The sequence below is a fragment of the Rhamphochromis longiceps genome, linkage group LG11 (genome assembly GCF_057381845.1).
Source record: "Rhamphochromis longiceps isolate RC_006_pf linkage group LG11, R_longiceps_female_GT1.1, whole genome shotgun sequence".
Lineage (NCBI taxonomy): Eukaryota > Metazoa > Chordata > Actinopteri > Cichliformes > Cichlidae > Rhamphochromis > Rhamphochromis longiceps.
The window spans coordinates 1,649,497-1,672,354 of record NC_140567.1 but is presented as its reverse complement, the minus strand read 5'-3'; the positions used below and the strand labels follow the sequence as shown (position 1 = coordinate 1,672,354).

The 22,858-nt window shown below is 43.7% G+C and overlaps 1 protein-coding gene across 1 annotated transcript; it reads left to right on the top strand.

Moving 5' to 3' along the window:
* The first annotated feature begins 137 nt into the window (after window positions 1-137).
* On the top strand, window positions 138-16,884 carry wdr26a (WD repeat domain 26a). The gene is made up of 14 exons (XM_085421983.1): window positions 138-781; window positions 1,709-1,808; window positions 1,941-1,997; window positions 3,324-3,460; window positions 3,743-3,840; window positions 5,511-5,667; window positions 5,884-6,022; window positions 6,137-6,277; window positions 8,309-8,428; window positions 10,909-11,054; window positions 12,986-13,064; window positions 13,160-13,289; window positions 13,479-13,673; window positions 14,609-16,884. The coding sequence occupies exons 1-14, from the start codon at window positions 483-485 to the stop codon at window positions 14,629-14,631; spliced, it is 1,821 nt and encodes a 606-aa protein (XP_085278109.1). The 5' UTR covers window positions 138-482; the 3' UTR covers window positions 14,632-16,884.
* The last annotated feature ends 5,974 nt before the right edge of the window (window positions 16,885-22,858 follow it).

The window sequence follows — 22,858 nt, the reverse complement described above, 5'->3', positions numbered from 1 at the left end:
CTAAATGATCACGTCACCCTTAAAACGAATGCTGGGAGATGTGAAGGTCGCGCCCAGGCGGGGAAACAGCGACGCCTAACGGTGACGCACAGCAAACAAGAAGGACGTGAAGGAATTTCCGCTGACGTCACCGCGTATGGCCATATCAGGGCTGCAGCTGTCCGAGAGCAACAATAACAAGCGCTACTCCGCAGCCTGAGCGCAGCTTTAACGGCGCTGACAGCACCGAATACCGTCGAAATGCTCAAAATGCAGCTTTCGAATTAACTCTGCCGTTTGTTTCTTTGTCCTCCGAGCGGAACTCCGGCTGTCGTTCACGCTGACGCCGCCGAACACAGACTCGGGCGCAGGGGGAGCTTTGCAATTTGCGGCTGCATCTGGGTCAGTGGGCCCGACGTTAACCGCACCAGAGGTTTGCTTATCCCCGTGGACCTGTCAGCTGTTCGTACACGCACCATATCGCCGTTATAAACCGTGGCAACATGGAGGCTAACGGTGGAGGACAGGACCGGGATTCCGAGCTCTCCTGTCGAAACGGTACTCAGAATGGCGAGTCGTCCTCCACCGTGGCCGCTCACTCCAACGGACTTATCTCGGTAACCAACAATGGCAACGCTGTCAGCAACAACAACGGAGTGGCAGCCCAGCCCGCCTCCAACAACAACAACAGCAGCAGCGCGGCGGATGGCGGGTCGGGTGTCAAGAAGAAGAAGCGCCTGTCTCAGTCCGAGGAGGATGTCATCAGGCTCATAGGACAACATCTGAACGATTTAGGTCTCAAGTAAGTGAGCCAGCTCAGGTAGCTAGTGTTGTTATCAGCATAGCCAGCCGCGGTGATGGCAGGTCACCGTGAAGATGCTGAGGATGCATCCTTCCTCACGCGTTTATCTGCAGGTGCAGAGCGATAGAGGAGTAGGCCCGCTCAGGGCAAAGTGTCACATACACGCTAATAAACTGTATCCGACCCACGGTATCCGGACCTGTGTATCACCATACGCTGCAAATCTTATAAGATAAGATAAGATAACCTTTATTAGTCCCACACGTGGGAAATTTGTTTTGTCACAGCAGGAAGTGGACAGTGCAAAAGTTATGAGGCAAAAATTAGAATACAATAAGAATAAATACAGTACACAGCTGTACAGAATAAAATAAAATAAATATACAATAAGATAAAAATAGAATACAAATACAAATACTATATACAACTGAGTAAAAATACAACGATGACAGAAAGGATTATTGCACTTAGTATTATTGCATATGTATGGATGTGTGTGCTTGATCAGTTGATTGATTATATGAGGTGTTTTAAGCAAATCTCCAACCATGAGCTGTCAGAATAGGAAGACATCATACTGTGTCCAACGTGATCGCACAACTCAAGGCAATTTAAATCTGAAAATCCTGCACAGATGTCATGCGTGGGGACTTTCCTGGGTTAGAGTGGGTCTTTGATAGCTGGCTACACGTTGTGTTTACGTGTAGTAACAGTAAGGACTCTGTGATAAGTGACACACATCTCTGCATTTTAATGCTTGTTACGTTTTTATATGAAGGATGGACCTTAATCTTATTATAGTCCAGCTTTTTATTTCACCCATGACACAACTTTGCAGTCAGTGTGTTGATAATTCTCACAGGTGAGTGCTGATGCTTCGCCATGCTCCGTAGTCATAACGTGGATGTTTCTTTTCGCTGTTCATAGCCAGACGGTGGACCTCCTGATGCAGGAGTCTGGCTGCAGACTGGAACACCCCTCTGCCACCAAGTTTCGCAATCACGTCATTGAAGGAGAGTGGGACAAGGTGCAACCAAGTTCTCCGAACTGCATATTAAATCTTTAGGAGGCTGTTACAGTAGTCACCGTAGTAGTAAAGGTTTGAGTGTGAGCTCTTTGCTGGTCTGTTAATGAGTTTGTATTTCTCCTTTTCATACAGGCTGAGAGTGACCTGAATGAGCTGAAGGCACTGATGCATTCTCCTAGTGCTATAGTGGTGAGTGGACCAAACCTCAGACAACATCAGTTCACCATGAAGTCTGCAGTCTGAACACTGAGCCAGAATCAGACTTAGAATAAAGCCTCTTTCCTCGAGCTCAGACTGTACATTGATGGCATATCGTACAGGTACACTTATAAACAGAACTGCAACCATCACACCTTCTATGCTGTTCTAAAGTAAACATGGCTGCCTGCAAGTTTGGCTAGCTAGGTTTGCTTACAGACAGACGAATGGTGCACCGCTAATCTTACCCAAAGCACTTCAGCAATGATCATTGGTTTGTTTGGGGTTTGTTTACTGCATCCACTGAGATTACACAGAGCAGTTTGAGATGAAATGATGAAAGACAGTTTACTGCACTTTTATTTTAGAAGTTCTTCCAAAGGAGTGCTAACTAACCGCTACGTGCAAACTAAACCAAATGAAAAACAAGTGTGACCTTTAACCTTTTAATTTAATAAACAAGAGAAACTAGAAAAACCAATGACCCCTGCTTCAGTGCTGTTTACAAATGGACAAGACCATTAACATTACTGTACACCAAACTCTTAAAGGCACAGATCACAGCAAACCTGACACACTGCTTCACAATATGGCCACTGTAGTGACAGTTAGCCAGCACCCTAATGTCCGAGACCAGGAGCCTCAGACATTAGCCTGGTCGGCTGGACGTCTTTGGAGAAGCTGCACATTTTTGACTCTAAACTGTGTTTGCATGTTTTTCAGAGCTCCCACATGTCCACTCATTCTACACCACAGTGATTGAATAACAGATGAACAGCTAAATTACACTATCAGCACTATAAATATCTGTTTGTTTTTACACCATGACTGTAAACAATACCAAAAGAAAAATCTATAAATAAACAGATAAATAAAACATGTCTGTGAATGAACACAAAGCTAGTTTTCTGATCACAGGGCAGTGGTGCAGGTGAGGTTTTACACATTTATTTCTCACAGAGTCGTGCTGACAGATCAGTTACTACATTTCTTTATCGTGTAGCTGAGATCCTTGAAATCGCACTTCTGTTCTTTGTAATCGGATTAAATGTGTAGTTAAACTACTTTAAACAGAACAGTGACGTTCACTCGTCCAGCCCAGATCAAAGTGACTGTATCACACTGACATGATGGACGCAGCATGAACAGCCATTGTTAGTCTGGTTGGTAACTGCATTTTCATCTTGATGTTTAAAGTTCCTTTAAAAGAGCCAGACGTGAGACGTGAAGCTCAGTAGCAACAGATTCGTGTTGTTACATGTCGGCTGATCCGTGGTGATAATTTAAATCCTTGTTTTTGTTTTTGCTCCCCGACAGCGGATGAAGTTCCTACTCCTGCAGCAGAAATATCTGGAATATCTGGAGGACGGGAAGGTGCTGGAGGCCCTGCAGGTCCTCAGAGCCGAACTCACCCCTCTCAAATATAACACGGAGCGCATCCACATCCTGAGCGGGTCAGTTCACAGCACACGAAGAAGCTGAGTGTGGTTCTGAGATGATGATGGAGAAATATAGCGTGCTGGGTATTTGCGTCACAATGATGGATGACAGATGTGTAGTTTGTTAAAAGCACGATGCCTTGAAAACATTTCGAGATACTGGCAGCTGTAAAGATGCTGAGATGCATGAACAATTCAAACAGGAATTAGCCTTACAATAAAACGTCCATCTACGTATGTGCTCCCTGTAAAAGCTGACGTGGGTGTTTCTGATAGTAGCTGGCTTTGTGTTTGTAGGTACCTGATGTGCAGTCATGCAGAGGACCTGCGAGCCAAAGCTGAGTGGGAGGGCAAAGGCACAGCATCGCGCACCAAACTGCTGGACAAACTCCAAAGTGAGTGCAGTGACTCACACGGTCACATGTCAGTGTGTACACTGGCTGACAAGCAAAGGAGTAACTCCTATACGCAGTACCCACTCTGAAATTCTCTTACTGGTTCCCAGTTGACATTAGCATCTATTTCCTGACCAGTTATTATTCGTCCCTGGAAGGAGCCTTTTTTTCCAAATAGCAACATATTCTGGATATAAAATTTCAAATGAGTAATAACGATCTTTGTATGCAGGTGTGATCACAAGTGCTTTGAAAATCACCAAAAAACCCACCTGACATAAATTTGGCTGATCTTACATTAAAGATGCACAACAACCGTCGCCTCAAGGTGCTTTATATTGTAAGGTAGACCCTACAGTCACATGACCCTATGAGCAGCACTTTGGTGACAGTGGGAAGGAAACTCTGCACGAACGCTGCACTGAGGTCTAACAGGACAAGCACAGAGATGAGTCCACTGTCAGAGGCCATAAGAAGATCATTTGTAACCTTCACTAAAGCTGTTTCTGTGCTGTGATGAGCTCTGAAACCTGACTGAAACTCTTCAAATAAGCCTCTGCAGATGATCTGTTAGCTGTTTGACAACTACTCTTTCAAGGATGTTTGATATAAAGGAAGGTTGGAGATTGGCCTATAATTAGCTAAGACTGCTGGGTCTAGAGATGCTTTTTGAGTAAAGGTTTAACTACAGCCAGCTTGAAGGCCTGTGGTACATAGCCGATCATTAGAGATAGGTTGATCATATTTAAGATCGAAGAATTAATTAATGGCAGGACTTCTTTGAGCAGTTTTGTAGGAATGGGGTCTAAAAGACACGTTGATGGTTTGGAGGAAATAATTATTATAATAATAATAATGGATTGGATTTATATAGCGCTTTTCAAGGCACCCAAAGCGCTTTACAATGCCACTATTCATTCACTCTCACATTCACACACTGGTGAAGTTATTGAAGTTAACTCAGAAAGATCAATTGGAGAAAAAGAGTCTAACTTAACATCAATGGTACTAAGAGTAGCTGTAGATAATATTACATCTGTGGGATGATTACTGGTAATTTTTTCTCTAATGATAAAAACTTTATTTGTGAAGAAGTTCATGAAGTCATTACTAGTTAACGTTAAAGGGATTGTTGGCTCAACAGAGCTCTGACTGTTTGTCAGCCTGGCTACAGAGCTGAAGAGAAACCTGGGGTTGTTCTTATTTTCTTCAATCAGTGATGAATAGTAAGATGTTCTGGCTTTGCGGAGGGCTTTCTTATAAAGCAGCAAACTATTTCTCCAGGCTAAATGATGATCCTCTAAATTTGTGACACGCCATTTCCTCTCCAGATTACGAGTCATCTGCTTTAGGGTACGTGTTTGAGAATTATACCACGGAGTCAGGTACTTCTGATTTGAGGCCTTAGTTTTCACTGGAGCTACAGTATCCAGAGTCGTACGTAGTGAGGAGGTGAACATATTAACAAGATAATCGACCTCTGTTGGGGTAGTGTTCAGATAGCTGCTCTGCTCTGTGTTGGTACAGGGCACTGAAGATGATCTATGCTCTAAATTAATTGTGTGTGTGTGTGTGTGTGTGTGTGTGTGTGTGTGTGTGTGTGTGTGTGTGTGTGTGTGTGTGTGTGTGTGTGTGTGTGTGTGTGTGTGTGTGTGTGTGTGTGTGTGTAGCTTACCTGCCTCCGTCAGTGATGCTGCCTCCCCGTCGTCTGCAGACTCTCTTGAAGCAGGCTGTGGAGCTCCAGAGGGAGCGCTGCCTCTACCACAACACCAAACTGGACAGTGGTCTGGACTCTGTGTCTCTGCTGCTGGACCACTCCTGCAGCCGGTCAGTAAACACACACGCTGTTAAATACTGAGCTCCACATCAACTGATTGTGCTTCTTTCTGCTGCCCTGCAGGAGGAAACATTTAGTTTAGTGAACAGTCGGTAATCTAGACGATAAGAATGTCATCTGTATGTTTCCTTTATGCACAAGTCTGAGGCATGTTGGGCAAACCTGTGTGTGTGTGTGTGTGTGTGTGTGTGTGTGTGTGTGTAAAGGAAACAGTTCCCCTGCTACACACAGCAGATTCTCACAGAACACTGCAATGAAGTCTGGTTCTGCAAGTTCTCCAACGATGGCACAAAACTGGCAACTGGCTCCAAAGACACCACAGTCATTGTGTGGCAAGTCGACATGGTAACCAGTCATTTGCTTATCAAGAGTTACACTTCAGAATAGCAACAATCAGTCAGTGAGTTATTACAACGGCTGTAGTAACTGGAACATGGATGTTTGTGTGTTGGGTCACAGGACATCCAGCAGCTGAAGTTGATGAAGACTCTTGAAGGTCATGCTTATGGTGTTTCCTACCTGGCATGGAGCCCTGATGATGCTTATCTGATAGCCTGCGGCCCTGACGACTGCTCCGAGCTGTGGCTGTGGAATGTGCAGGTACGGAAAGGAAGTACTGTCCATATAGCAAGGAGATGAGCATGTCCAGGAGGATGGCGAGGGCCTTTCTTTGGTCGGTCTGTTTTCACCGTGTGGGTTTACTCTGCGATTCTTCCAGCGTTCCAAACATGCTCAGCAGTGGTAGGCTCCATTCTCCCCCTGATCCTAAGGTGGATAAGTGGCCAAGGGGGAGCATGAATGGCTCAAAGCATTAACCAGCTGGGTCTCTGTGGTAGAGTGGCCAGATGGAAACCACTCCCCTGTAAATCTGGAGTTTGCTAAAAGTCACCTGAAGGACTCTCAGACCACGAGAAACAAAATTCTTTGGTCTGATGAAACACAGACTGAACTCTTTGAGCTGAATGAGTCACGTCTGAGGGAAACCAAGTGTTGCTCACCCGGCCAATCCCCCTGCAGTGAAGCATGGCAGTAGCACTGTCACGCTGTGGGGACACTTTCTGTGAGACTCGACTGGTCAGGGGAGAGGCAAAGATCAGTGCACCGGTGTGCAGAGACGTCCTTGATAATAAGCTCTGGACCTCGGACCGAGACAGTGACCCTAAGACGCCAGACTGAACATCTCTGGAGAGAGATCTGAAAATGGCCGTGCACTGACGCTCGCCATTAACCTGATGAAGTTTGAGGTTCTGCAAAGAAGACAGGCTGAGACCACCAAACATAGGTGTGCCAAGCTTATAGCATCATGTTCAATAAGACTGTATTAGCTGGGAAACAAAATATTGAGCAAAAGCTCTAAAATACATCTTACCTTTATTATTTGTAAAGAAATCATACTGCGTTCATGTGTTCCCTATCTTCTCCTGGACAAGGGTTAATGAAAGTTTGTCCAGGACACTGTGAGTGCCAACGTCTTTATGGCTTAGTACAGCGGTCTCCAACCTTTGTTGCGCCACCGACCGGTTTATGCCTGACAATATTTTCACGGACCAGCCGTTAAGGTGTCGCGGATAAATACAACAAAATAAAACTAGTACTGGTACCGAAAAAAAGAAGATTTATTCATAACACACGTGAAAAGACCCAGGAAAACCGAGTAAACGATAAAACGATAACAAAATAAAAACCCTGAAAACCAGACATTTCACACCTGAGCCTCAGCTCTCGCGGCCCGGTACCAAACGACTCACGGACCGGTCCGAGGCCCCCCATCATTGTGACTCGAGTACAAATCTCATACTTGGAAATATTTGTACATCTGACAATTCAGGTGAGCGCTGAATAGCGACGTTCCAACTGTGTTCAGCGTGTGCACAGTCTGTGTTCATGTAGCAGCAGTACGATGAGTGCAGCTGATCAGATCAAAGCTTGCATGCAGCAGTGTGGACACGAAGATGACGATTGGGTTTGAGCATCGTCATCGCATCATGACATAATTGATGAAGCAACCTGCTGAATAATGAGTCCAGCTTTTCGATAGTTTGACCTCCCATAAAAGTGCTGCGCAGCAACCAGTGCAGGGAACATGAGCTCAGCTCTTTAAATCTGTTAATGATGTTGTATCTGAAGCTGAAGAAACCCTGAGTCCTTCTGGGTTTTTATGTTCAGAGATCACGCTCTCGCTGTAAAACGGTTTCCTCGTGCAGTCCATCTGAGCGCAGCTGTTGCCAGTTTACCGAGCTACCTGGAATATTTCTGCTCTAAAGGGTTAAAGATGATGAGAGTCTCAACATCAATAAATTGCCTGCACTTGTGAACAGTGCTCCAAGCTGACTGTGCACAGTGGATTTGTTAGAGTCGCTGCCTACAAGAAACCTGGCTGACATGAGAGATGCGTTTATGCACCGAAGAGCTGGAGAGCGAGTGAGAGTTGGCTGGGTTGTTAACTGATTATCAGTGCGTCCTGAAACGAGTCCTGCTCCACACCAGCTGCTTTGTTCGTGTGAAACTGGACCTGCAGACGTTCCTTTTCAATGTGACCTTTTCATAGACCAATCAGAGAAAACTGATCTCTGTGTGTTTAGTATGTTTGGTGTCTGATCTGTTCTGTGTGCTCTGGGCTCTACTGTACAGACGGGGGAGTTGCGAACAAAGATGAGTCAGTCCCACGAGGATAGCCTAACCAGCGTGGCCTGGAACCCAGATGGCAAACGCTTTGTCACCGGCGGCCAGAGGGGCCAGTTCTACCAGTGTGTGAGTATCCTCGCTGCATGGGCACTGTGTCCACAGGCTCCAACACAGCCTTACAGGCAGGAAACATTGTCTCCATGTCGTAGGAGAACAGCCAGACTGATTCAAACATGTGGAAAAACCAAGACAGGAAGCTTCTCTGAATGCACATCACACGGAGCCTTTCTTTCCTTAGAAGGGACGCTGCAGTTTAACATGGTGTAAAACATGAAGCTGATGCAACGCTTATAGCTGTTGCTAATTTTCAACCACTGTCCCTTGTTGGGCTACAATCACACATCAGACGTTTTAGAATAAAACATACATATTCATCCAAAATACATCATAAATACAACTACAAGTAATAGATGATAACTTTAAAAAGACAACAAACAAACAAACAACAACAACATTAATTAAAAGGAAGACAGCTCTGATTTCCCTTTAACCAAACTTTGACCTTTAACCTCCTCGGACCTGGCGTCCACATATGTGGACATCACATGTTGGGTTATTTAGACCAAAATACTCAATTGTGCTCTACAAGGGCCTGATATCCACTTACGAGGACATTATCCTGCTACTGTCCTATTGAAAGTTTAAACAAATATCCTCATTTGTGGCTCTGATTTTTCTTAGAAACAAAAATAAGGTAAAAAAAATCTGTTAATTCTTTGTTTTTACATTCATCAGGTCCCAATCAGCCCGAATATCAAAGAGAAATTAAAAATGCTGCCGTGGAAGAGTTCAGGTCTCAGGAGGTTAAAGTAAAGAGACTGATGTCAGTTGGAAGTCTGTTCCAACACAAGCTTATTAACACAATTCAATTTCAGTCCAATTCAACTTTATTTACACAGCGCCAAATCACAACAAGTCGCCTCAAGGCGCTTTATATTGTAAGGTCGACCCCACAATAATACATACAGAGAAAAACCCAACAATCATATGACCCCCTATGAGCAAGCACTTTGGCGACAGTGGGAAGGAAAAACTCCCTTTTAACAGGAAGAAAGCTCCAGCAGAACCAGGCTCAGGGAGGGGCGGGGCCATCTGCTGCGATTGGTTGGGGTGAGAGAAGGAGGACAGGATAAAGACATGCTGTGGAAGAGAGACAGAGGTTAATAACAGATATGATTCAATGCAGAGAGGTCTGTTAACACATAGTGAGTGAGAAAGGTGACTGGAAAGGAAAAACTCAATGCATCATGGGAATCCCCCGGCAGCCTATGTCTGTTGCAGCAACACACGTACAGCTACAGAGGGCGGAGCCTTACAAACACTAGACATAATGTAAACTATGAATTCTTGGAAAATCTGGTGTTTTAATGGTGTGGCCAGTTTTTATATAAATGATGTATGTTACAAACCACACATGTTTTTTGCAGTGAGACATCACTGACATCATTGTCCTGATACGCACAGATCATATGTAGTGAGCTGAGAACAAGACTTCACAAGACATCATTAGAATAAAGTGTAACTTAAAAATATGCCGAAGTCATTTGTGCTGACGAGTCAGAGCATGTCTGTTTAGTTTGTATACGTCTGCTGCGTTCATGAAAACATCCGTCTCGTTATCGTTGTCACTGTGAGAGCTCAGACTCTCCTCTTATTGAAGGTTTCAAGAACAACAAAAACAAACTGCATGTCAAACAGGAAAGCTTTAAATTTATTGAATTCATGTAGTAGCCTGAACCATTTTTTATAGTCATCTAATGTCCTAATGTTTAAAACAGCCTCGTACAGCTGGAGAGCACTTTAAGAAGGACAGTATGTGACAGTCTGGCCTCTTGTACAAACATAGACCTGATGACTCAAGACTTTTGCACAAACTAAGAGTTTAAAGAAATCTAGAGAATAAATCGAATCCTGAAGTCTGAACTGTCTGTTATTCAGCACCGTCCTGCGACCACGTCTCACATCATCATCAGTGGTTGTCATGTTGTTGTGATTTACTGTCCTCACAGTTTCTCAGCGTGATGACAGAATCGTTTCAGTGTAAAGAAACTGCACCTGTCTGTCTGCAGTTATAGTTTTCTCCACATTGCTGCCTACTCTTTCTCATTATGAACTTACAGCATGATTAACATAAACACGCATCAATTTCCAGTGTCTGCCACTTTATTAGGCACAGCTGTTTCTCTCCTCCTTCCCCGACAGCGAGCTACAGTCCACAGGTAGCATCCATCCCACTGCAAACCCTCCAGGAGCTGCACATTCTAGTTTTTATTATTATTGAAAAGGGACCACAAATTAAAAACATCCAACGAATCTGGGTGAGCGCTTGTGTCTCAGCTCATTGCTAAATATTTAGTGCAAAACCTCAGAAATATTTTTTAGCATTTTGCTGAATCTGTGATGCTCAAAATTAATTCAGTGTTAAAGTGAAAAGAAGGTTGCACCTGGTCCCACATAAAACTGTCCGGTGAGTGTTTCTGGACTGATAACAATCATTTCCAGGCTGACGTCCTCCTGCTTTTGCTTTGTTTCTGGTGAACTCCCAGGACTTGGATGGAAACCTCCTGGACTCCTGGGAGGGAGTTCGGGTGCAGTGCCTGTGGTGTCTCAGTGACGGCCGCACAGTCCTCGCATCTGACACCCACCAACGCATCCGAGGATACAATTTTGAGGACCTGACAGACAGAAACATGTACGTCATCAGAGTAACTGAAGTACTAATTAGTCATTACTTTAATAGTAAATGTATCTGTTCTGTCTTTCTGGAGACGTCTCTGCAACTGTTTTAAGGATCTGAGAAACTACTGAACACTTCAGTCCCAAAACACTGGTTGTAGAGATGTTTGCTGTCTACAGTCTGGAATACATCGATCTATTGGATCAGTTCACAAACGAGCAAGAGCAGAATGTCCTGTATGAGATGAGATTTAACAGCCACAGATATTCACTGCAAGTGTCTTAATGAATGTCAATAACGTCTCGTGATGAACTCAGCCAACAAAGGTCATGTTTGGCCTTATATCTGTGCGTCCATCAGTAGGTGTGTCAGCTGATACGTTTCTTACCAGTACCAGGTCCTCCTAAGAAGGACTCGGTCACTCCACACCTGATTAATTTGAAAGAAATGTGGAAATATTTTGCCAAGCAACCAAATATGATCAAACTTGGAGTTATTCACTACTTTGTTACACTTGTTACACTGTCACACTTAGATGTGTCAGTTCATCAAACTACTTTAAGTATTAGACAATGTTAACCTTAAATAATCTTAATAAATAAGAAGAAATACTGAGTCCATCTTAGGAATCCCCAGCAGCCTATGTCTATTGCAGCATAACTAAGGGAGGATTCAGGGTCACCTGGTCCAGCCCTAACTATATGCTTTAGCAAAAAGGAAAGTTTGAAGCCTAATCTTGAAAGTAGAGATAGTGTCTGTCTCCTGAATCCAAACTGGAAGCTGGTTCCACAGAAGAGGGGCCTGAAAACTGAAGGCTCTGCCTCCCATTCTACTTTTAAATACTCTAGGAACAACAAGTAGGCCTGCAGAGCGAGAGCGAAGTGCTCTAATAGGGTGATATGGTACTACAAGGTCATTAAGATAAGATGGGGCCTGATTATTTAAGACCTTGTATGTGAGGAGCAGGATTTTGAATTCAATTCTAGATTTAACAGGAAGCCAAAACAGGAGAAATCTGCTCTCTCTTTCTAGTCCCTGTCAGGACTCTTGCTGCAGCATTTTGGATCAGCTGAAGGCTTTTCAGGGAGTTTTTTGGACATCCTGATAATAATGAATTACAGTCGTCCAGCCTGGAAGTAATAAATGCATGAACTAGTTTTTCAGCGTCACTCTGAGACAGGATATTTCTAACTTTAGAGATGTTGCACAAATGGAAGAAAGCAGTCTTACATATTTGTTTAATATGTGCGTTGAAGGACATGTCCTGGTCAAAAATGACTCCAAGGTTCCTCACAGCGTTACTGGAGGCCAAGGTAATGCCATCCAGAGTAAGAATCTGGTTAGATACCATATTTCTAAGATTCTCAGGGCCGAGTACAATAACCTCAGTTTGATCTGAATTAAGAAGCAGAAAGTTAGCGGCCATCCAGGTCTTTATGTCTTTAAGACATTCCTGCAGTTTAACTCATTGGTGTGTGTTATCTGGCTTCATGGACAGATAGAGCTGGGTGTCATCTGCATAGCAGTGTAAATGTATGCTATGTCTTCTAATGATGCTGCCTAAGGGAAGCATGTATAATGTAAACAGAATTGGTCCTAGCACTGAACCCTGTGGAACTCCATAATTAACCTCAGTGTGTGAAGAGGACTCTCCATTTACATGCACAAACTGGACATTTCCAACCACTGTAGTGTAGCACCTTTAAATCATTATCTCTGTAATAAAATTTGTGGTCATCAGTATTGAACATGTTCACCTAACATGTGAAAGTTGGACTTATTAACTTCTGGTTGAAGACTGGAAGGTGTCACAAATTAGCATCAGGATGGGCCGTAAAAACGCTGCCACATGCTGAGCCGTCTCCTGTGGTGATCAGTGAATTAGGGAGGAGCAGTCAGAAGCCTCATTTCTAAAATAAACATGTTTGTGTATGTTGTCCTTCCAGAGTGCAGGAGGACCATCCCATTATGTCTTTCACTGTTTCCAAAAATGGAAGGTTAGCTCTGCTCAATGTTGCTACTCAGGTGAGCTCCTGATTACTTCCTGACATTTTGTTTCTTTCATCAGCTGCTTCACATCAGCTTTGTCTTGATTGTTGAAATGTGCCTCTTATTTGCAGGGAGTGCACCTTTGGGACCTGCAGGACCGGGTGCTGGTGAGGAAGTACCAAGGTGTCACCCAGGGTTTTTACACCATCCATTCCTGCTTCGGGGGGCACAATGAAGACTTCATTGCCAGTGGTAGTGAAGGTAAGACCAAAGCATGTTTAGTTCTAAGGAAGAAGAAAGCAAAAAGTGTCCTCCACAAATGTTGCTCTGTAAAGAGACATTCATACAAATATTGAACCCAAACGTTGTTCTTGATGCTAAAAGAAGGTTTTGTGCTGGTCATTAGTGTGATCCAACAAACTGCTGACGAGCTCGTCTCTCTCTTGTCAGACCACAAAGTTTACATCTGGCACCGGCGCAGTGAGCTGCCCATCGCAGAGCTGACCGGTCACACACGCACAGTCAACTGTGTGAGCTGGAACCCCGTGGTGCCCGGTCTGCTGGCCAGCGCCTCAGACGATGGAACCATCCGAATCTGGGGACCTGCGCCCTTCCTGGATGTCCAGGATGCAGAGGGACTGAATGGTATGAAAGTGAAACGATTTTGAAAGGCTAAAGGTAAAGTTCAGTCTCCACCAGAAAAGAAAGAAATTAAATTCTGGTAAAATAAAGTTGATAAACTGTCCTTCTGTGGAAAATCAGTGATTGGCCCACAGCTGAAAGTCAGATCAGATCTGTTCCAATCAAAGGCCAAGTTTGAGCATCAGTGTTGTACTTTTATTCATTTGTATTCTTTAATGTCTGTGGTCAGGTACATTTGTCACATTTGAGATTAAAGCAAAAAAAAAAAAATCAAAATATTTAAATAAGAATTTTGAACAAAGATTTCTTTCTCCTCTCTCAAGGAGAACATGGGGCTTACAGGAACTGCATCTTGGTGTGGAAACTCTGGCTTTATTTATCATTAGTGAGGCAGTGAGCTGTGCTCCACACAGCAGCTCAGAGTCAGCAGATGTAGATGATGCAGGCGGTTCTGGAGTGAGCCGATCTGGGTGAGGGCACTCGCCCAGGTGTCTTCCTGCTCGCGCTGATACCTGAGTGACCTTGCAGGTCGGACCTTATCAGTCATACCTGTTACCAGCTGCCCTCTCGATCGTGGCTCTTGCTAATCTGGGTTGGTTTAAAGGCCTGTGCGATGGTACTCAGAAAGGCCAGAGCCTATTAGACTAATATGGGTTAATACTCAGAACATAATGTAATATAATTACATTAATATGTGTTTCTAGTCTTCTTGCCTAATGAAAGCACTTGTACAGGACTTTAATCTGTACCAGTTTAGCCCTTTATCTAGCTCACATACATGACCAGTAACTAACATTCTCAGGCGCTGTGAGGAGCTGTTGGTCAAGTGTTTGCTTGGTCAAAGTGACGCCCAGCAGCCTGTAATCACTGACGACGATGATGATGATGATGATGATGATGATGATGATGATGAGTAACGTGTGTTTCTTATCCTGCAGAGTGTTGCAGCATGGACAGCTGATGATCTGCCGCTAACACCCTGAAAGCATTGAGACTCTGTAGACACTTGAATGCATAAAGTGGGGACGTTTTTTAATTGGACAGCTGCATCTTGAAGGCGTGGCCTGTAGTGGGGCGCGCCTGGACGTCACAACACGAGCTGTCGAACTCGAGGCCGGGCTCCAGGACATCTGACCCACCTTCTCCTCCAATGTGGACCCGTTCCCTAGAACCACACAGGACCACCAGCCTCCTGCTTTATTATAAAGTCCATTATTTATTCCTGAGTAGTTCACTGAGTAGTGCTAGGCGCCCGGTGGAGGCTTCGTCTCTGAGCTTCTCACATGAAGAAACTCTGACCCGTCGCTGAACCTTTTCTGAGACTCTAGCTGGAGCGATGGTTGGTGGAAGTGAGACCCACTCGAAGAGAATCTTTTAACTGCTATAGTCTGTTTTTGGTTTTGTTCCTTACTTTTAAATGTGGAGTTTCATGGCTTGGCTCCGTTGTGCTTTCCTGCTTAAACCCAGAGACAGAATCGTGTCCCAGGAGCATGTTGCATAGGAATCTGCATAACTCGTGTTTTACACTCGCAGTGTTCAAGTGTGTCAAGTGCTTTGCTGTTTGTGAGGGCGTACAGCAGCTGATGTGTACAGCTGTGTCATCATACGTGGATTATGGGATGTTGTTTCCTCTGTTCAAGTGTGGAGTTTCCTTTAATTCATGTTTTCACTCTTTGCTCTTTGATTGTGTTTCAGCCTGTTTCCTTCCTCTGTACAAACAACAGTCATGTTGTGTGTCTGTGTGTGTCTGCTATCTGTTTCATCGTTTGTCATCTTTATCGATGCTGTTGGTTCTGAGTGGAGGTGTAGCATAGAGACAGTCTGATTTCTGACAGATGTGTTTACATGAGGCTGTCAGTGAACCTCTCCATGAACAGTGTGTCAATAATAATAACACAATCGTCTAACAAACCCAGGCTGACTAAACTAAAACTGCTGGCACGTCGTTTTTGAACACACTGATTGCCGTGACCACCCGCAGGCTCGTTTCCTTGAACTGTTAGTGAGATCTGGGTTGTGCATCTCAGTTTGTTTTGGTCCATTGAGAGAATGTTTGTAGTAGAAAACAACTTTCCTGACTTCCTTCATTTACGAGTGGCTGTAGGTCAGGAGGTAGAGCCGGCTCGATGGTTCGAACCCTGGCTCCCCCAGTCTGCAAGCCAAACATCCTTGGGCGGGATACTAAACCCAGACTTCTCTCCTCTGATGCATTTAGATAGAAAGCACTTGAAGTATGGTGAATGTGTATAAAGCACTATATAAGAGTCAGTCCATTTATCATGGTGGACTGATGACTCAGAGGGTTTTTGAAGTTTGTAGCTGTGCACATCTACGTAAAGGCTCCTGTGACAATGACGTCGGTTTGATTCGAAGCAGCTCGAGGGTCACCTCCTCCCTCCAGTGTTTGTGGGATTACTCAGTGCGACCAGTAAAGACAGACACATAAAAACAGAACATCTCTTTGTTATTAATTCAGTTCATCGTCTACTCTGGAATCTCACGCGAAGCCGCTGCATCTCTGCAGCTTAAAGGAATCTTTATTACTCCAAAAAGATTTGGGATCCACGTCATTTTGTAAATTACATTTTCTTAAGATAAAAAAGAAAACATTATCCTTAATGTTCGACACATCAGTAGGAAGCGAACAAAATGACAGAGCGTGTGACTTAATCTGAGTTTCCAAATGTTTCCTGTCTTGGGTCAAAGAGCCGTCTTCCTCCATGTGTGGTACACAGTTGTGTTATTCTGATATTTGTGTTTCGGGGTTTCGGTGCTTCTGGCTGAAATGAACAAACAACTGAAATTTGAATAATGCAGATCAGTTTTTATCCAAACAGCTTTTATACTCTCTGTAAGTCTATTCAGATTCTTTCCAGTTGTGAGCAACAGCTGGAAGATGGTGGGAACCCTGTTGTCTCCCCGGACATAACTGTATCCATCAGCAGCTTCGCTCCTCCATCACACACACAGTGCACAACAGCATCTCTCCCACAGCCCACACGTGGTGTTTGAGTTTCTGCTTCTGTGATCATTTCAGGCTTCTCTTCTTCAGTCAAGAAGCCAAAGTAGTAACTGTGTTTGCTTGCAGGCAGTTTTTGCCTGGAATTCAGTTTTAATGTGTTATTGCAAAAAGTGATTGTACTATTCAGTCTAGTTCTAGAATTATGTGTCCAGATTTTAAATAAAGCATTCGGGGTTTTAAAAAAAGGTTTTACGTGCAGCCTCCTTTGCATCGTTGTTCACAGAGTTTGTAATTAGGAAACGAGCGATCGATGAAGTTTCAAGTGTTATTGTCATTTACCTGTAAAGGTGCAGAATGTCAGCTGTTCCTGATGGTTTGTGGGTAGAAACTGTCTCTGTGTCTGGATGCTCCTGAACCGCCACAGCAGCAGTGTGAAGAGGCTGTGGCTGGGATCAAACAGCCTCGTGCAGCGCTGTCTGCAGAGAACAGTCCCGGTGATGCGCTGTGCTGATCTCACCACCCTCTGCAGAGCTTTGCAGCGTTACAGCCGCCGTACCAGCCAGTCAGAATACTTGCAATGGTGCATCTGTAGAAGTTGGTAAGTATTCTGGGGTTCATGCCGAATCTTCTCAGGCGCCGCAGAAAGAAGAGCTGCTGTCTTGTTGCTTTTGTGATCACACCAACATGGTGTGACCAGCTCAGGTCAGGAAAAGAAACAAACTCTGCTGTCAGTGATTTCAAGTACTGCACAATTTTCAAACAAACAATACTTGCACTTCTTACATCGTACGTACCCTGTGCTTTCCGGGGTATGGGCCATACGTGGAGTGACTTAAAAATAGCTCACTTAAATGAAAGAGCAGAAAACGTGCATCCTTAGCTACCAGGCAGGAGCAAAAGAGCCAGACCACAGAGGAAGTTCACAGATGTACTGAAGGACAAGAGGATGCAGGTGGGTGGGATGAAGGTGGCTCCTAAAGGGAGCAGTTGAAAGTAGAAGGGAAAAAAGTACACTATGAATCCACATTTATTTTGATTACAGTTTTATTGGTTTTGCCTTCAATACAGTGGAGCACAATATCCATATGTGGTTTGGCACTGTGCAGGCATTCATGGCACAGCGGTCCCACCTACCTGAGAAAATACTTTTTGTTAGCCTGTTTTACATCTTCTGTTTTAGCCTCACTGCACTGGGTCCCTTCATTTTATTATTCTCTGTTTTTCAGTCTTCAAATCGTCTCCGAGCTCCTACATTTACACTCCCAGCCGCTCCGAACAGCTGACGTGCTGAGGACGCAGCTCAGAGGAGACAGAGACAAACATCTTCAACGAGCATTTTTAAGTCACTTCTTAAAACTCTTTTCAGTGGCGAATATATTTTTATTTTTTAAAGATCCTTGCTGCCCGCAGCCATACACTCGTCAAAGGACCTTTGACCTCTAAGTTTAATTCATTTTATTTACACAGCGCCAGATCACAACAACAGTCACCTGAAGGTGCTTTATATTGTAAGGTCGACCCTACTATAACAGATACAGAGAACAACCCAACAATCATATGACCCCCTATGAACAAGCACTTTGGCGACAGTGGGAAGGAAAAACTCCCTTTTAACAGGAAGAAACCTCCAGCAGAACCAGACTCAGGGAGGGGCGGGGCCATCTGCTGTGATTGTTGTTGTTGCTGATAAAATTGAAGGTCAGATAGCAGCGAAGGGATAAAAGGGGCCACTGCAGCAGCCCCGCCCACCAGGTGATATGCCAGCAAGGCAAATATAATAGCCCTGCCCACAGTGACCTACGCCACCGCACCTCTCCATCAAGACTCTGCATGCGTGATATGTTATATGAGGGAGGTAGAGAACTAACCCTGGAAAGAGAGCCAGGAAGCAACTAGCTCAGCAGGCACCACACTCCACCACAAGGGGTGTGGGGCCCACCACACCATCACTCTGGAGCACCACGGAGTCCAGAGCAGCACAGAGAGTAGACTAGAGTCACAAGTCTCAACTGCACACTGTGTCACAACAGCAGACAGCCAGTACAGGGACAAGACAAACAGGTCTGGGTTGTTCCCTCACCTCGATGCCCCGCCCCACGGGCCTGTGGGAGACTTCCACAGATTTCTTCTTTTAGTTCAGCCACCGGCTGGCTAATAATCTGGATTTCATCCATTTTGAAATATAGCACTCGATTGGTTTAGAAGTTTACTGGGGAAAACAAGTAATTGATTTAGGCTGAATCATCCTTCTAATGATATATATCCCATGAGTGACATGCAGTAGTGTGAAAAGGTTTTCACCTGTCCTGATTTCCTGTTGTTTATTTTTTATGTTTGTCACACTAAAATGTTTCAAGAAAACATTTTTTATATTAGACAAAGATAACAAGAGTAAACACAAAATAAGGTGCAAACCTACATGTCCTACGTGAAAAGTGACTGCTCCTTAAACCTACTAACTGCTTGGGCGCCCTCAGCAGCAACAACTGCAATCCAGCGTTTGTGATCACTCCAATGAGTCTTTAAAGCGCTGTGGAGGACTTTGGGCCTACTTTGGAGAATTGTTGTAATTTAGCCACAATGGAGGGTTTTTAAGCATGAACCGCCTCTTTGAAGGTCACGCCACAGCACCTTTGGATCAGGCCACTCCAAAGTCTTCATTTCAATTTGTTTAAGCTATTCTTGGCTTGGATTTTTGTTCCCATTAATAATAAACACCTTAATTCAGAAACTGCATTTTGCGTTCACTTGCATTATCTTTGTCCAATATTTACATTTGTTCGATGATCCGAAACGTTTAAGTGTGACAAACATACAGAAAAATAGGAGATCAGGGAGGCGGCAAACACGTGTGAGCTCATCCTCTACAGCAGGGGTGTCAAACTCAAATACACAGTGGGCCAAAATTCAAAACTGGAACAAAGTCGCGGGCTAACGTTAATATTCATTGAAATATATTTATTCCTCCAGATATAAGAATGAATCTTATGGACTCAAACACGTTTTGCTGAAAAACTGAATATGGAACAAGCAAAGCTTAATACTAAACAAACAGTGTTGGTCAAGTTACTTGAAAAAAGTAATCAGTAACTAATTACTGATTACTTCCCCAAAAAAGTAATCCCGTTACTTTACTGATTACTTATTTTCAAAAGTAATTAATTACTTAGTTACTTAGTTACTTTTTAAAAACACGATTCACAACCTGAACAGGTGATAAAGTGATAGATCTTTCAGCCCAATTCTACTTTTTCTGTATAATCCATCATACAAAATGTAATCAAATGGAAAAGTCTCTTTTTAAAACTTGTTTTATTAGTTTTAATCTTTTAACTTTATGCATCAAGCAAAAATTTAATTATATGCAACATTCTCTGACTGGAAGAAATTAGTTTAACATTGAAACCTATTTTCTGCACATTCCAGCACATAAAATAAAATATTTTGTGTGTTTACACTCAGTCTTTCAAATAGATGCAAGTAAAACACAGCAGAAAATAAATAAAGTCAAAGACTCAGCGGTCCTGTTGCTCTATTTTCACCTGTAAAGCAGGAGTGGGGCAGGCGGAGGTTTACCCTGGTGTAGGTGTGCCGCGGTCAGTGGAAGAATCCGCGAGTTTCTCTGTGAGTTTCCCATTACGTCGTAGCTACTCGGTGCTTGTTGGAAGTTTAGGGGTTTTTTTCGCTGTAAAAAGAAGTTTTCTTCCCACACACAGCGGACACTAATGTTTGTGTCACTTTTTATGGAATCAAACTCAAAGTAAGGTCAGTACTTCCACGCTTTAAACGCTGCACGCTCATACTCTCTCCCGCACTCGATATGTGATCCATTGTTGATCTGCACACAGCTGTTGTCACGAACGTCGCACTCGCTTACGTCACTGTCATGAGACATTCTCGCAGAAAAATCACGGTTTTAGTAACGCAGTAACGCAGCGTTCCTACGGGAAAGTAACGGTAATCTAATTACCGTTTTTGCAATAGTAATCCCTTACTTTACTCGTTACTTGAAAAAGTAATCAGATTACAGTAACGCATTACAAGTAACGCGTTACTGCCCATCTCTGTAAACAATATATATATTAGCTGTATAATACCAGTAGGCCAGCTCTAATAGTAATTTGGTTTCATGGGGCCAGATTTGACGCCTGTGCTCTACAGTGTTAAATGAACGTGACTCCACACCAGGCAGTGGCAGAAAGATTTATACCTACATATTTAATGTCAGCTGACTGTAGTGGAGTGGTGGTTTTGAAACTTATCTTTAAGTGTGATCCTCTTTAGGAGCGAGGTTTGTGAGTTCCTGTGAAACAGTGATGCATCATCAGCATACGGGCTTATTATGGTCTGTATTTTCAGACTGCTGCTGGTGGCTCGATAAAAATAACAAAAGCGAGTGGACTGGATACCCTCTGCCTGCTGTGAAGATCATAAACACAGATCCATAATGTAGCGATTCTCGGTCTGTAATAGTGTTGGGCACAGTGAAGCTTGTTTTTCTGTTAATTAAAATGGCTACGACTCTTTGTTTTGAGTTGCAACAGGCTGAGAATGTGTGAAGGAGCTGTGGCGTGTGCACGTTTCAGACACGTGCGTCTCCTGTAGTGAGACAACAGCAGTCGTTTACCTGATCAGTCACTTTTCCCTGGAATCAACTCCACGTACAACCAGTGTTGAAAAACCTCATTGTGGTCACGTGTAAACCAACTGGTGCAGTGCTGAATGTTCACTAAAGGTCGTCACCTTTTACATCATATATATCAATACATCAGTGTACATCACATATATATGACGTAAAAGGTGACGAGGGGAATAAGGCACTGCAACCTTCCAAGAACCGTTCTGAGTGACCAGAAATGTTACTGTATCATTTTTATATTTATTTTATATACATTGATATTTATATAAAAATAAGGTTGAGTAGTAGAACATCCATTGTGCACAAAATTACTTACGCTGTACTTAAAAGTACTTACAGTACAATTTGTCTTATTTCCTGAGAAATACCTGAAAGAAAGACAAGTTTAAGTGACCCCATAAAACATTGTGTATGTTACCAGCAACCACAGAAATGCATATTTAAAGACGACCACGTTCACTTCCTGGTTTGTCGGGAGCAGCTCCTGAATCTGTTTGGCTGATAGCAGTTAAACTGTCATGAGCTGTGTGGCAGGCAGGGGTAGGACCCAACTGCAGGACTCAGAGACTCGAAGCAGAAGCTTTATTTGCTGTGAAAGATTAACTAAAAACAAAGTACATGAAGAAAGAAACAAAAGGTTAACTCGAAATAAGTCTTGAACTCGGGATACATGACAGGAACCAACTGCTAACGTGGAAACGACAATGAACGTGTTGAGATTGAAGACTTGAATACATGATAACAAGGGGACACAGCTGGGACTGATCAGACCTGACGAGACAGGCAGGAAGCAAAACTAAATATACTGAACACAGGACGAAGGACTACCACAATAAAACAGGAAACAGTCGACACACACAGAGAACAGGAGGAGTGACACAGCAGGAGACAGAACTTAACATGCACGAGAGACATGGCAGCAGACACTGCACAGAGCCACGAACAATACTAAACACGAGGATATAAAAGCAGGACACAGACACTGGGTGGACGACCCAGGACCACGACAACAAAACAAGAGCACGACCATCGGAACCAAAAGCAGGGAGATAAACTAAACCTTAGAAAATTGTTCAAACCATAATCTCAAAAAGACAAAAACATGAACCCTGACATAATCTGAAGTACCGTCCATGTGCAGCCACTATCTTACACATTCACACCGAAGAAATCCCCGAGATTACTCACAGGGCTGCGAAAGGCTCGTAGTGAGCCGCATGTCAGGCTTCTTTCTCTAGCAGGCTGCAGTGGAGGCGGTGAACAGCTGCAACTCTAACATCTGTCTCGAGCTCTGCCCCCCCCAGCCGATTGGCTCTTCCAGCCTTCTTGTCAGGTACTCAGTCGTGTTAATAAGCCAATCTGAGGTATGTTAGGGAAACGATGCTGACGTGACAAAAGTTAACAGTTAACAAATAAAACCAAACCCATGCAAATGCACCACAATAAGAAAAACATGCACATCACAGCAACATGAAGGTTCTGCCTGATGACACCCATCATTACTTTCTCCAGCTTAAAGCAGGCAGTACTCACAACAATGCATGGAAGAACAAGCTGCAATAATATATAAACAATAATAAAGATTTA